The sequence below is a fragment of the Paramisgurnus dabryanus genome, chromosome 3, assembly GCF_030506205.2.
Source record: "Paramisgurnus dabryanus chromosome 3, PD_genome_1.1, whole genome shotgun sequence".
Taxonomy (NCBI): Eukaryota; Metazoa; Chordata; class Actinopteri; order Cypriniformes; family Cobitidae; genus Paramisgurnus; species Paramisgurnus dabryanus.
The window spans coordinates 37,602,703-37,619,226 of record NC_133339.1 but is presented as its reverse complement, the minus strand read 5'-3'; the positions used below and the strand labels follow the sequence as shown (position 1 = coordinate 37,619,226).

The 16,524-nt window shown below is 39.4% G+C and overlaps 1 protein-coding gene across 2 annotated transcripts in view; it reads right to left on the bottom strand.

The window, feature by feature from the left end:
• The window catches only part of pde4a (phosphodiesterase 4A, cAMP-specific), a 78,415-nt gene that overhangs the window by 5,248 nt on the left and 56,643 nt on the right, over window positions 1-16,524 (bottom strand). Inside the window, exons 6-11 of one of the 2 annotated variants that reach the window (XM_065253241.2) lie at window positions 16,277-16,389; window positions 4,930-5,023; window positions 4,645-4,808; window positions 4,205-4,303; window positions 1,035-1,199; window positions 832-931 (exon numbers count right to left, since the gene is read on the bottom strand). In XM_065253241.2, coding sequence (XP_065109313.1) covers window positions 832-931; window positions 1,035-1,199; window positions 4,205-4,303; window positions 4,645-4,808; window positions 4,930-5,023; window positions 16,277-16,389 — 735 coding nt within the window. Of the gene's footprint in view, window positions 1-831; window positions 932-1,034; window positions 1,200-4,204; window positions 4,304-4,644; window positions 4,809-4,929; window positions 5,024-10,707; window positions 12,709-16,276; window positions 16,390-16,524 lie in introns of those variants that run through there. The other variant, XM_065253331.2, reaches the window with a different exon arrangement.

Sequence of the window (16,524 nt, the reverse complement as noted above, 5' to 3'; positions counted from 1 at the left end):
AGGTAACAGTATTAAACAATAAAAACAACAGATTCATTGCCCCTTAAGATTAGCTCACAATGCAATGCTAACAGGAGTTAATATCGTCTTTACTACCTTATCAATACGAGCTGAACCTGATCCAGGAAATGCAGATGACCAAGTTGATCAATCAACTTTGCCAGCGCGGCTTGGGCAGGTTGTAACCATGCTACATATTAGTAAGGTAAGGATTACTAAAACATTAAAACCATGTCTGCATTTGTGATCGTAGAAACGGCAAACAGTGCTAATCTGCACTGCACAAAACTCATGTCGAATCATGGTTTAGTCAGCAGTAAATTATGATAATGATCGTCGTGTCCACGTCAACCGGCCCAGGAAGTAAATTGTTGCCTACAATCCATGTGTGTGTTGTAGTCCAAGAAAAGAGATTTATGTTGGAGACGATAACTTGTGGCATCGTTTACTTTGGGGATGTAGCTTTTGCATATTGTTAACATGTACTAATACACACTTACACACCAAAGGAAATTTTAAATCATGAATCGGAAGATAGGTGCTCTTTAAGACCCCACACTAGACTTGGTTTATTTGAGCGTTTGACTTATGGTTAAAAATAGTAATTTGTCAAACTACTATGCAAATGCTACAGAACAGCCAGTCAATGTGCTAATAAAATCACTGTAATTAAATTATTAAAAAAAAATTGACACGCCTTCGAATCAATTGCATTATTTATTACAATTATATTGCAGAAAACTATTCAGCGAAACCACATTTTATATGCGCCACTGTCCTGACCACAGCAACTTTCACAAAAAGTGTAATAATTTTACAGCATGGACTTACTGGTGTTGATGAGGAACTGGTTGGAAACTCCAGGGTGATCCACATCATGGATGGCAGCCGCAAACAGTGCAGCCAAGATTTCCAGATCAGTGAAAACAGCCTGTTGAGAATCATTATCTTAGGCCTGTGGTATTTTGTTTGAACAGTGATATCACAAATATATGCTCATTGCTTTTGAATGGCTGCTGTCAGCAGGTACTCACGTCCAGTGCCGGTGTAGAGAGTAGCACATGTGTCGACTGTGTGACATCAGCTGCATGCAGGCTGTTGTGATAGGCCACGTTGGCATGGTAGTGATCTTCCAGCGTCATCACATAGGTGATAAATGTGTCCACCGGGATCCGAAAAGTCTTCATCAGTTCCCTTTCCTTTATGCAGATAGCATTGATAGAACATGAACAGTGCTTATTAAAATATATTCACACAAAGAGGACAAATCATTAATAACAACAGGTCTTATTGTCGTGCTAGAAGCAGTGTTTAGAGTAAAACTACATACTCTGTACCAGTAACTAGTTAACAAGATTTTAAGTGAAGCTTTGTATATTTGTGTTTTTAGGGGTCGCTCACACAGAATGCATTCTTGTGTTAGAAAAACACTATTTGTGAAATACATATTAAAGTCTGCCTGCATGATACAAAACTGCAGTTCAAACTAGGGATGCACCGAATCCAGGATTCGGATTCGGACGAATACTGGGCTTTTTGACGGGGTTCGGCCGAATCCTAGACTTTTTTTCCACCGGAACCGAACCCTAGGCTGCGCTACGCTGGTCGACGTCACACGGCCGTTGATTACACACATCGGGTGCTGACGTGGGGATAAGCTTTTTTCTTTCGGTGAGCCTTAGGGGCGGTCCACGTTTCGCGGACTCACCTGGAAAAACGAGCGTGTTGCACCGCATCGCTTTCATTATGCATAGGCTTATGGTAATTGTCAAAATAGTTTTTCCCACTTGTCATCCTGGCATAATGTTGCCTTACAGTTTAAATTAAATAAAATGAAAAATACACTGCTGTGGACGTTGTTTACTGTGTTAATGGAATAAGGATGAGTAGGATTCGGTATTCGTTTTTGGATTCGACACACTCTTAAACAGTAGATTCTGGATTCGGTGCATCCCTAGTTCACACCCAGTATTTTGTCGAATCCGAGTCAAGACCAAGACCAGAGATCAAGACCGAGACTAGAAAAAGCTAGATGTGGACTCGGTCTTTACTTGGACTCAACACTCAATCTCTGTTCTTAGTATTGACAACTCAAGTTGGTGCAGAATTACAGCGACTTTATGCCATCTTGGACACATTTACAAAAGTTATCAAACAAAAAAGTTTAAAAGACCCTCAAGACTTGCAGTGCAGTTTTAATGCAGCTTCAAAGGCTCTAAACGATCCCAACGATGCATTGGGGTCTTATCTAGGGAAATAATAATTTTCGCAAAAAAAGTACTTTTTAACCACAACTTCTCGTCTTGCACTTGCCTTGTGATGCGCCAGCGTGACCTTACAGATTACGTAATTACGTTGAAAGAAAGGTCACGCATGAAGTATGTGAAACTACACCTCCAGTGTGGAGATAAAGGACCCTTCAGATGTTGTTGTATATGGAATGATACCAATTAATGTCTTTGTGTCAGTTTATTAAATTGGTCCGCAAGTGTGCTTTTTACATATGTCATGCGTGACCTTTTGACCTGATTACGTAATATGTAAGGTCGCACTGGTGCATCACACGGCTAGTGCAAGACAAGAAGTTGTGGTTTAAAAATACTTTTTTTGCAAAAATTACCATTGTTTTGCTATAGATAAGACCCTTATGTCTCGGTTGTGATCGTTTGGAGCCCTTTAAAGCTGCATTGAAACTGCAATTTTAAACTTTAAACATGGTAAACTCCAATAAAGTCCACTATATATTCTTTCCTGAAGAAAGAAAGACAAATATCTTGGATGACATCATCATGGTGAGTCAATTATCAGGATTTGTTTTTTACAAAAGTGGAGTGAAACTTTAAAGTTCATGTTCTTCCTGGTCCCATTTTTTAAACTTTAGTTAGTGTGTAATTTTGCTGTTAGAGCATAAATAATACCTGCAAAATGATAAAGCTCAAACTTAACTGCCAGGCGATATATTTTCTTTAACAGAAGTCCCCTTAAAAAAAGTTCAAAGCCTACAACAAAGGGCCAGTTTGGACTTGTCAGACATCAAAATAAAAGTTTTTGACTAAACTCCGCCCACAGGAATACATCAGTCACAAGCTTTGACTCAAACGGCACTGCTAAGCTAAGCTGTTGTTGAATCACAACACACTAAACAAACTACACAATCAGAACTCGTTACGTATTTCTGAAGGAGGGACTTCACATAACAAGGAAGACATCAGCCCGTTTTTAGGACAGTGAAAACAGCGCTATACAGATATGTAAATTGTGTGAAAAATACCTTTTTATCCAGCCAGGTGAAAAAAAGTACACTTTCACATACTAATTTTGTACTTTATATACAAAAAATCTTCTTTAATACTTAAGATAATCTCAGTATACTTATTTGTGCTATTTTAAGACACCATGGATATAAACTAAAATGCCCTTTTAACATACTATCTCTGTTTTAAAAAATATATTTAGTTAACACTTGAATTAAACTTGAACCCAACTTAATACAAAGTGGTACCTAATTAAAAAATGTAAATACATTTTTAGCACATTTTAGTTCATATTCATGGGTCACAAAATAGCACAGAGAAGTAGGCTAGAACAGGAACGAAGGTATAATTGTTCATTTTTTAAAGCTAATGTTTTAGACAGAGATATATTTTTGTTTTTCAAAAAGTAACACAACAAAACAAGATAGATTTTATTAAAGGCGGAGTGCACAATGTTTGAAAGGCAATGTTGATATTTGAAATCACCTAAACAAACACGCCCCTACCCCAATAGAATCTGGACCTTCTTTTGATAGACCTGCCCCACACATACGCAACCCAGGCAAGGATGTCGGTTAGTAGACACGCACCTTACTGCTGATTGGCTACAAGTTTGTTTTGGTAGTCGGCCCAACTTTCTTTTCCAAAGCGTTTTTCAAACATTGTGCACTCTGCCTTTAAATATACATGGCTATGACCTTATTATGTACATGCAAACATATTTTGTCATCTGCAAGTTGACGCGGACGATGAAGCAAAAGTAAAAATGTAAAAAAAGTAAAAACAAAAAAGTAAAAAGTATAAATGAAAACTGACGCGGAACCTACGTCGTTGCGGCTACACCGTAGGACATACGTACAACCATAACGAGCCCTGTGGGTTATCCCTGTTCGTGTTTTTCATTTTTCAACAGCACAGCAACATTTTTAGCAAAACAAGAGCGCACATACCTGGAAAATTGCAAACATGATGCAACTCAGAGGTCTGCTATTGGAAAACTCTGCCACACGGAAGATATTAAGGCCCCACTTGTTTAAGTCATTCAGCTCCTGTAAAGAAACCGTAAATTCAATCAAAACAAACCCATTTCACAAACCAATGTTTCTGACACAAATGGTGGTGTTGGGAATACTTAATTTGCATGTGTTTGAAAGTTTTTTTTACACCGGTGCATGCTTTGGTCAAATGTATACGTTTTGCATTTACGCATTTGGCAGACGCTTTTATCCAAAGCGACTTGCAGTGCAATACAAGGTGTACATTTTTAGCATTATGTGTGTTCCCTGGGATCGAACCCACAACCTTGTGCTCTATAACTGAGCTACAGGAACACAGGCGTCCTACAGGCCAGATTTCAAATAATTTAGCCCAATAGAATGAGAGCCTGTACCCTGGCCAACGCGTCCTCCTGCTCGGTCTTGACCCCGAAGCGTGGCAGGGCTGCACTTGTTAGGCTGGAGCTGTGCGTGAGCTTCTTGACGCCACTGATGTGGGACATCGGTTTGTCTCGCTCCCGCTGTGTAGGGGACGGGATGTCCACCTCGTTCTGCTTGTCTTGAAGACAATAGGAAACATCAACAGATGAAGGCACATTTCTAAATCAGGAAGCTGGAACTGAGGCTTTGCCATTCAAAAAATAGAAACAAGGCTGAGATGTGCGAGTTTTTTCACTTACCTAGGAAAGTAGTGGAGATGTATTCAGACACCTGATTCCCCGAGCGACTCGTCTCAGATAGATGAGACAGTTCCCTGTTTAACATCCTCTTGAACTAGAGATCAAGATGGAAATAGACAAGGATAAGGAGAATAAGTGTTTTTGTTAATACAAAGTGGATAGAAAAACATTTTAACGTTTGTGAAAAACTGACCAATGTGATACGTTATCACCTGGTGGCTTGATGAATATATGAAGAGTTTGGTTCCAAAACGCAATAAACGCCATTTTTGAAAAAAATTAGTTACTGCCAAAATCAGTACTATATCAGGTCAGTATTTAAAAGTAAATTCTTAATTTTACGCAAAATCCAATATCCGGCGTGTTATTCTGTCATCTTTTTCCCAAAACGCAATAAACGTCACTCCTCCTTTTCTACAGAATGCAATAAATCCGCTCCACAAATTACAGCGCACCATTCCACGCAATGTAAACAAACAATGGCGACGCGTTGAGTACACAGAGTCCTAGTTTTCCACATCTACTTTGTACTTTGTGATCAAGAAACAAACAAAAACGAAATAATACTTTAATAGCATTGATAAACCTGTGGTTTTCTGTGACTGGAATGAAACGTAAGCCATCAACATCTAATAATTTAAGCGAGATGCACTCGGGAGACGATCGCTTGTTCTCTCGACAGCATCTAGCTTCTCTCATGCTAAAACATTGACCCCAGGGGATATTATGAAAAACTTTCCATAATTTTACTCATAGTCAACGAGAATCACAGGTGATCGCTGTGAAAAATGTTAAGCGACGACGTCAAGTATAACCGCAGCAATGACAGTGTTCTTAATATGACAAAGTAAGTGTTTTGGTTAATGCCATTAATGTTTATTTTTTTAATCAGTGTGTACAACTGTTCAATTAAATTAATATAAAATGGCAAAAATAAATGCAGATTTATACATTGATTGAATAGATTTATAGAATTTTGAAAAAAAACTTGCATTTTGTGGAAAAAAGAATTTGTTTTTATAATAAATCTTTGAAAATCAAGTTATGGATTTGAATGTTTTATTTTTTTATAACATAAAGATGCTTTGTGAAAGTTTGTAACAGAAAATAGTGGTTTTCATCTTGTCACTTTCTTGGTATAGAAAACACGTTTTTACCGAAAATTGTCAAAATGGATTTATTGCGTTTTGGAACCAAATTCTTCATATATTCTTGTAAAACTTACATACATACTGTTAAAATTATTTACTATATACACTAACATGCAATACATCATTTTACATTCTAGGTTAATTATAGACCCGATATAGTCCGGCTACGAGTAACCCGCTTCTAGCCAAAATAAACTTGAATTTGGTTACATGTTTTTGCCAAAATAACTTGTGAGATGTATGATCATGTAAGCAAAGTCATTTAGGTTACATTTATTTATTTATTTTATTTCATTTATTTTGCGGCTAACAAGATGTTCACTAACAGCCCAAATTTTGCCTAGACATCTGGGCTGTTTGGACGGCTATTAGATGTTTTTTTTAAACACAAAATTGCTTTCCGGAAACCTAAGGCCTGTATGTGTAACAGTGTGTGATTTAAAGTAAAGGCCTGTCTTTAATTAAAATCTATTTAAGCGATAGCCATTGGGTAAAAAATCCATACTGTGGATATCTCTCCTCAAAATCTCGTCAAATCACCGCTTTAATGAAAAGGAGAAGCAATACCTTTTAAATAAAAACACTAGTTATTTTAATACACCACATATTTGCCTCGAAGGAATAAAATTGTGCAACTTCAGCATATAACACAAATAACGCAGCACGACTCTGGCAAGACCCCTGGTCTGTCCCACTGACTGGTCCTTCACACGTTACAATCTCCATGGAAACCAGCAGGTTTCCTTAGCAACTGCCTCCTCACGGTCCCTTCTGCAGCACGATGGGAGCGAGGCGATGGGTTGGGTGCCAATCTGAGAGAGTAGGCAGGTGTCTGTCTGTGACCTCCTCCAAGGTCAACACTCTCTGTATCACTCTCTATCTCTCCTCCATTCTGTCTTTATTTATCTATGAACGCCTGCTTTGTCTCTCCTTCTTTCCACCGCTTTCTCTCCTTATTCACATCTTTATAGTCATTATTTTCCATAGCTTGCATTTGTATTTTTCATTGTCTGCTATTCATTTTCTCATGTGTATATGTAGCACACAGGTATATGCAAATCATGCATCAGGTTGTTGTCAAATCATCCAGGACTACCACAATTCAGACATGCAGACATAATCTAGCGTATAGGAAAAACATTTACATTTATGCATTTGGTAAACGCTTTTATCCAAAGCAACTTATAGTGCATTACAAGGTATACATTTTATTATTGTGTATGTTCCTGGGACCGAACCCATGACCTAATGCAATACCACTGAGGTACATGCACAAGTTTGACAGAGCTACCCTATGATGGGAAAAACAGCCCATGTTAAGTGTGACTTTAAAGCGATAGTTCACCCAAAAATAAAATTCTGTCAATTATTTACTTATCTTCATGTTGTTACAAACCTGTATTCAGTTCTTTGTTCTGCTGAACACAAAGGAAGATATTTTGTAACCAAACCGTTTTTGAGCACCATTGACTTCCACAGTATTTGTTTCCACAATGGAAGTCAATGGTGCTTCTGTTTCCTGCTTCATAAAAAAAAAAATCATCCTTTTTGTTCAGCAAAACAAAGAAATGTATACACTTTGTAACAACACGAGGGTGAGTAAATGATGACAATTTTTTTGGTGCATGCTGTAAAAGCGTAAATATACCACTAAGGAACCATTGAGGTACGTCTGCCTACCTCACACAGTCATGAGTTTATATGAAGCTTCATTTACATAATTTTTCTCCCCTGTGCAAACACGAATTACACACTGTACCAAATCTCTGTCCATACTGTGCTGAGTCATTATTAAAACACTCAGTGCCAACTGTTTGGAGCATGTATCCTCTGGAGGACCAGGCTGCTACCGGTCCATGTGGGAAAAAAATTCAGACCAAATTAATACAAATATGTGTTACTAGGAGACCATGATACTATCAGTTTCCTTTATTTACTATGACTGGGCTAGGAGGACGTGTCCATCAAAACTGCCAGTCGTGTCAAATTTATTTACATTTAATTCATTAATATTTAATATTCTATGCATAATTGTATATAGTAATAATTGTAATAGATTGCAGTGTTTAATATTAGATTTATAAATGATGTCATATAATGATGAATTGGGGTGTGTTTTGGTTTTATTATGCTAAACCTTATTTTGTTAAAACGTTTTTTGTTTTGTTATTATTGCATTTTAATAGAGCAAAGTCCATAGATCCATTAAGCAACATACAGTAGGGGTGCACGGGGCAAAAACTAACGCGGGGTTAGTTGTAACACGGACGGTTTACATTGTTGCACAAGGTTGAGTGTTTTGTTTTTCTAGTATTTTTTTCACGTTGCCAAAAGACAATCTCCAGCAAATAATTGGAAATGTATAATGTTTTTCCATAGAGTCAATGATGAACGAGTGTTTTGGTTGCATGAAAGTAAATTTTTTCATCATATGTTTTTTTTTTCAGTTTCTAAGTTGGGTGTGTAAGATACCAAAACCAATGTTATGTGTTATGTCATATTAATCAGTGTCTTGTTGACTTAAACATAGCATCGTTTTGAAATATATCTGCAGCTCTTAGCAACTTTTTTGGTGGGCTTGAAAATATTTTGACACAGCGGGGATAATTGTAACGCTGTGTTACAACTAACCCCTCAGCACTTACGATATGAAAACCACTAATGCTTGTGTAATTCTTGCCGTTGTTTTAAATTGGCTACACAAGAATGATTTATCTTATAAAAAATCGTGTGTCAAATTTATTTTTGTTCATATCTTTAATATTGATTGATTAAGGTCACGTCAAAGATTGAAATCATGATGAAATGAACGGCTAAAATCAGACTTTGATTTTCATTATCTCAGAATTTGATTTTGAAACTGTAGTTTGGTTATTACAGACTGGGTCAAATATAAAAAAAATGTTTTGTCACAATTGTCACATATTTAGACATTTGTATTTATTCGAACTATTGTTAGAAAAGTGCTGGATGAATGAATACAGTGTGGATACCTGTCTATTATAGACAGATATATAAACAATATCCACTTCAAGTAAATAGACAAAATAGTATTGAAATATTTGCCTGCAAACTTAATTTTTAGCAAGTGTTACAACTAACCCCCTGCCTGTTACAATGAACCCCACCTATGGGGTAAGTTGTAACGTTTGCACTTCTGTCACGTTTGGTGTAATTGTCCAAGAATGGCAAGTAGTAACAAACTTCAAATGTTCATTTGTAGCAGAGATCTGTGTGTTGCTTGTTTAAAAATATAATTAATCATCAATATTTTTTGAATAATTGAACCAAAACCAAAAAGCATTAGGTTGTGCCCCGTTCTCCCCTACTCTGCAAAAGTCTTAGGCCACCACCACCAGACTTGTTGTTTTAGAAGTTTTAATGTCCATCCATCTTTATTTTTCAACCTATTTGATTAAGAAACAAACAGGAATACAGGAAACATGTACAAAAAAATAAAGACTAAAAGTTTTCTTTAGGCATCGTCTGTGTTTAGTGTGACCTCTTTTGGCACTAAACACATCTTGAGCATGTTTGAGCAGAATGAAGTAAAAAGACTAATTACTTTAAAATAAGAAATTAGGATTTAATTTTATTTAGGTTAAAGAGATCCTGCAGTTTCCTGCTGTTGCTCAAGTTGAAGGGGAGTTTACCCTAAAAACGACACTTCAGCTTATACTTTTATACTGTTTTTAATACCACATACACATTTCCTGTATTTTCTGGATGTATTTTATTAAAGAGACTTAGAAACAATTATATATGATCACTATAACAATGCAAAAACAACTAATGTAACTCTAGCATGGTGGCTTAAGACTTTTGCACAGTACTGTATATCATTTAACAGTTATCCAAAAGTATAACCAAATGTACACACCTGTTGGGGTGGCAAAAAGTACAATTTTGTACATAAAAGGTGCATATTGGTACCTCAATATTTTACATATTTTTACCTAAATGGTATATATTAGGACTTTTTTAAAAGGACAACTTTTGTACCTTTTTTCTGAGAGTGAAACCACAAAAAGTATCTTATTCCACATCTTTGGCTTAATTGAGTTAAAAACACAAACTGGACACAAACTGACACTGTCACATATTAACACATATCAATGTCAAACATCTCATACAACAGCATATACGTCTAGTGGGATACTTTGCAACAGAGAGCTGGTCCTACCCTACCAAGCAGTGGCCAGGTGTAAACTGTTTATAGTCAGGTGTAAGGGAAGGGGAAATAGTGAATTGGAGGCGTCCTTTGATACAAGCACACTGTTTAGGTTCCATGTTAAATGCAACTTTCAGCACCAAAACAACATAAACCAAGTGCTACAGCAGCAGCCATTTTCTTTCTGTCTCTCAAAGTGACACAGTGATCAAATTAAAAGCGCAGGTTGAAAATTACACTTCGAGATATAAGAATTAGAAAGGCTGGTTCAATATACAGATCTTCCCCGTCTCACAACGCATCTAATCTTATCCAAAAGTATTACGGCTCATTCACCCCAAAACTTTTTTTTCTGTCCCGCTTACACATTTTTATCCAGTATCATCATGTGAAGCAAACCTTTCTATTTCTGGTAATAACAATTCAGTGACACTTTTCTGTTTATGGGCGCCCTACCTGATCCCACCAGCCAATGAGCCAGGGTTTGGAGCAGGTCTCACAGAACAGATCCATGAAGGGGGTCCGACGTTCGGTGGCTTGACCACCCCCATCCAGCTCTTCATCTGCGGCTGCCCCAAGCTCCAGCTCTGACCCTCTCCTCCCCTGCAGTGGGCTGTAGCTGGAGGAGTGGGCCAGCCGGTAGCGTCCGGGCACAGGTGAGGGGCAAGAAGAGGGTGACGGGTCAATGGCCTCCACCACGCCCATGCTGAAAGTGACGGACGGCCCGGGCCGTTGGCAGAGGCAAGAGGCGCAGAAGTGCACGGGGGCAGAAGCGCGGCGGGCACCCCAGCGACATGTGGGCGTAGTCAGGGCGTGGGCAGATAGGCCGCAGCCTATCAGGCCGGGACGCTCCAGAGTGACGGCTGCCCCCGAGAGGAGGGGAGCAAGCTGGGGCGAAAGTCCAGCGTCAAGCGCTCGCGACAGCTGTCTCTCTACATGCAGCAAGTGGTACCAGAACCAGGCCCTCCTGAAAACCACGTAGTGTCCCCCGTGAACGGCCCGCCAGGAGCCGCCCAAATCCACAGGCCGAAGGGACTACATCTCATCCCAGCAGCTGAGTAGAGCGGACCCCAATCCAGCTGGAGGGGGAGAAAGCAGCGAGACAAAGATGGAGAGACGGAGCGAGGGGGCCGTCTGAAGGGCACAGAGAGGATGCAGTGGGAATGAGGACAGAGAAAACACCAGAGGAAAGATGGACGGCTAACACAAGAAAAGCATGTGACAGAGACTGAGGGATGACAGGACAACAACAACAACAATCAGACAGGCAACAGCAGGAGGAAATGATGGACGGCAGTATAAGGGAGGGAGAGACAGAAATGCGAAAGAGAGAGGGCCTGCAGGCAAAAGTCAAATTACAAAAGAGCGGTGGTCTGGAAAAACATCCTCTTTTCTCCGTATCCCTGCGTCGACACCCCTCCCCCACCGCAGAGCTCCAGGACCGGGGCCCAGCGTTCCCAACGAGTTGTGTTCAGAGCGCACAGTCCATCTAACACAATGCTAGTCCCGTCAGCGCGGTGCAGCTGTCTTCTACCGTGTAATCCACACACAGACTCGGCTGATGCGTTGCCTTGTGCTCCGTCTCCCTGGATGCTGTAGACAAATCTCGCAAGCTAATCAGCCGCTGTGGCAGGAGGCGCGTGCTTGGGTGTGTGTGCATGTATGCACGCTCTGAGTGCGCATGTGCAGCAGGCAGCATGTATGAGTGTGGAAAAATGGAGAACCGTCTGGGTTTGTATATGTGTATCTGTTTAACAGGGAAAAGGAGGGGAGGGAATATAGGATTGGTGCAGGCACACTAATCTGTGCATGTGTGAGTGCAAGCACTGCCTGTCTGTGTCACCAGAGAAATAAGTCCTTTAAAAGACACTTGTTATTAAGCATCACATGCGTATGGTAACCACCATAAAGAAATTACACATCAACAATATTTGCTTGCAGGATAAAAAAACGCACCGTCTCTTTAAAAAGAGAAGCTTTCCAAGACAGCAACCGATTTTTCATTGGCTAGTGTCTAAATCACATGCTTTATGGCCACAGTGAAGAGCCAATGGTTAAACCAGCACGCTAGACCTTGCTGCAGCTCGATAGCAACGAAGGTTACAGCAGAAACACCAGCATCAGGACCAAACTGCAACCCCCCTCCCTGCTTTATTTCCTCATCCACAAACACTATCCTTTCCAATCCGTCCTCTTTCTACACCTCCTGTAGCAGTGCAGCGTGTATATGACATTCAGAGATGTACACAAGTGATGTTGCATTCAAGGTGATAAAATATACTTTGAAATTTCACTTGACAAACTTGTTAAACATATCTGTAGAAATGACAGTATTACTGGCAGCTGTTTTCCAGTAACTTACTGTAAAATTAAATGTAAGTTATTTACTGGCAACAGTTTGTTTAAAGTTAAATGAACATGAAACATTAACAAGTCTTTATTTTTACAGAATAAGCCTATAAAATAACAGCCTCATCCAAAGCATTCTGGGTACCAAGATCTGAAGGAAAAACAGAAAAAGGTTGATGAGGATTTCTGGTACCCAGAATGCTTTGCATGAGGCTGTTATTTTAGTTTTATTCTGTAAAGGCAAAGACTTGTTCATGTTTAATATGTATTTAACTTTGAACAAAATGTTGCCAACATTTTTTTTTTTTTAAAGTAAGTTACTGGCAAACCCCTGCATAACTACAGCAAATTATTTACTGTAGACGTAGCCTTGCATGCATGATAATCACACACAATGGCGAATCTCTAAACCTCTTTTTATTTATTATATAGTATGTATGTTAATATAAGTTTTTATTTGACACTACGATAGAGGCCCTGTTTACATCTCATATTAAGATCCATTTAGGATGCTCAAGTGAGACACTGCTGGTAGAGACATGTGTCTCCTGTAACTACTTGTGTTAGAGTTATGAGGAAAAGGTCTTTAAAAATATATACAAGGAGCTGATCTATTTACAACTGAATACATCGCTTGCTACTTCAGAGTGTTAGGGCATATAAAGTGCAAGAAACATCCGTCTGGCTTGGGATAAAGTATAGCAAATTTATGTCTCTAGCATTTGCATTATAAATGCATTGTGGTCATATGCTAGGGTTACTATACGTGCCATTTTTTCCCAGTTGCATTCTGGCCAGGATTTCTGGTGCGTCCTCTGGAGGTCGCGTTGGTCATACGTCATCGAGGTTTATTATTTCAGGTTCTATTTCAGAAAAGCAACTGTTACATTTCAAGGTAATAATGACACTACAATGACTGTATGTCTTTGGAGAAATAAATATATATTTATTTTTAACATTTTATCAACTGAAATATTAGAACCTCGACGACATATGGGGTCGACAAACACAATTTCCAGAAGACGCACCTGAAATCAGGACACGTCTGGGAGAAATGGCACATGTGGTCACCCTAACATATGCATTTTAGTATGAAATATAAGTGGTCACTGAAGACATTTTTGACTTTGGCAGATACTTATTAGCACATGCATTCTTTGGAAATAAACTTATTACATAATTACTTATTAATGAGCTGTTTTTATCTTTATACACTGCGGGTCCGCTTACATCGAAGCTGCCATCATGTTTCTACAGTTGCCCTAAATGGACAAACTGTTTTTCAGAGCTTGTTTAGTCCCTACGTTGCCTCAGGCTAGAGGTCTTCTCGAGTCCTAAGAAATGTACCGGAATCACTTTATACCCAAACACGACATGCATAAAAGAAATTAGACCGTAGTCTGACATGCATCTGACACAACAAGTGGCAATTATTTTAAACCCGACTGGACCCAAATCTAAAAGAAAGACCAAACCCAAGACAAACCCGATATATTAGACCGGAGTCTTACCTGCAGCTGACCCAACCAAAAGGCAATTATTTTAAATCCGACTGGACCCAAATCTAGAAGAAAGCCCCAACCCAAGACAAACCCAATTAAATTAGACCGTATTCTGACCTGCATCTGACCCAACCAAGTGGCAATTATTTTAAACCCGACTGGACCCAAATCTAAAAGAAAGACCCAGCCTAAGACAAACCCGATAAAATTAGACCGGAGTCTGGCCTGCATCTGACCCAACCAAGTGGCAATTATTTTAAACCCGACTGGACCCAAATCTAAAAGAAAGACCCAGCCTAAGACAAACCCGATTAAATTAGACCTGCATCTGACCTGCATCTGACCCAACAAGTGGCAATTATTTTAAATCTGACTGACCTAAATCTAAAAAAAAGACCCAACCCAAGACAAACCCGATAAAATTAGACCGTAGTCTGACCTGCATCTGACCCAACCAAGTGGCAATTATTTTAAATCCGACTGGACCCAAATCTAAAAGAAAGACCCAGCCTAAGACAAACCCCCATAAAATTAGACCAGAGTCTGACCTACATCTGACCCAACCAAGAGGCAATTATTTTAAACTCGACTGGACCTAAATCTAAAAAAAAAACCAACCCAAGACAAACCCGATAAATTTAGACCAGAGTCTGACCTGCATCTGACCCAACCAAGTGGCAATTATTTTAAACCCGACTGGACCCAAATCTAAAAGAAAGACCCAACCCAAGACAAACCCGATAAAATTAGACCGTAGTCTGACCTGCATCTGACACAACAAGTGGCAATTATTTTAAACCCGACTGGACCCAAATCTAAAAGAAAGACCCAACCCAAGACAAACCCGATAAAATTAGACCGTAGTCTGACCTGCATCTGACACAACAAGTGGCAATTATTTTAAACCCGACTGGACCCAAATCTAAAAGAAAGACCCAACCCAAGACAAACCCGATAAAATTAGACCTGCATCTGACCCAACCAAGAGGCAATTATTTTAAACCCGACTGGACCCAAATCTAAAAGAAAGACCCAACCCAAGACAAACCCGATAAAATTAGACCTGCATCTGACCTGCATCTGACCCAACAAGTGGCAATTATTTTAATCCCGACTGGACCCAAATCTAAAAGAAAGACCCAACCCAAGACAAACCCGATAAAATTAGACCGTAGTCTGACCTGCATCTGACCCAACCAAGTGGCAATTATTTTAAACCCGACTGGACCCAAATCTAAAAGAAAGACCCAACCCAAGACAAACCCGATAAAATTAGACCGGAGTCTGACCTGAATCTGACCCAACAAGTGGCAATTATTTTAAACCCAAATGGACCCAAATTAACCTACCGCCACCAACACAATGTCCCAAGCTTTCTTGGCAAACAGAGGGAGGTTGGAAAAGGATTTGAAGCACACACGCAAGGTAGTTCATTAATAGTATACCCGAGGTACAAATTAAACTTTTAGACCCGCTAGGGTCGGATTTGGGTTTTTGGATCTAAGTGGACCCATTAAGACCTTTACCTCAGACGAAGACTTGACAGCTGCTACCGTAGCTTCCCACTGCGTTTTGAAATTGAGGTTGGTTGCAACTTTCCCTATATACTATACCATTACACATGCAGACTAGGCATTGTCCACTGGGATGTTACTGGTGTAACCTACAGTATCAAGTATCTACAGTACTACAGTATGAGTAAACTGCGCTAACAGTAGCTTGTCGTGTACGTTGTTGGAGACGTATCAGCAGTGATTGCAATAAATAGACAGTTACTTGTTGCTTGAGTTGTTAAAAAGTGTTTTTTGTTTTTACCATCGCAAATGCGTTTGATTAAATTCGATTTTATTTACCTATGAGGAGGGGGGGTCCACATAGAATTGACACATCGCTACATTTTTGAAGAGATACGCGTCATGCTACACATAGCTACGTGAAGGTAACACAGAAGTATAAATCAGCAAATGAACAAATTGCAAGTGATTGTAGTTTCCCATAATTGTGACCAACTTTTTAGAAACTTTCCTTCAGAAAAGGATGTCTCATAGGCTATCCGAAAAGTAAAGCACATGTGCTTGCTTAGGAAGATAAAAGATCTGTTGTAAACAGAGTAAAGTGCCTACTGAAAATGAATCAGGCAGCACAGATTCAACAGTTAATGATTTGAGAAACACCTTGTTGGAGGCCATCTCGCTAACAGAGCGGTGAGTCTGAATGGTCTCCAGCTGGTCCAAACACCAATCCAGTTCCTCCAGAGTCTCCACGGCCAGCTGCTGGTATGTCTCATCTACACGAGATAAAAAAAGCCATCAACACCTCATCACGACAGCATCATCATATTCACCTGATCTAACACGCACTATGGGGTGCAATGGCACCTTTCATTGTGAACAGTGGGGATGTGGTTCATGGGCAGAAAGAC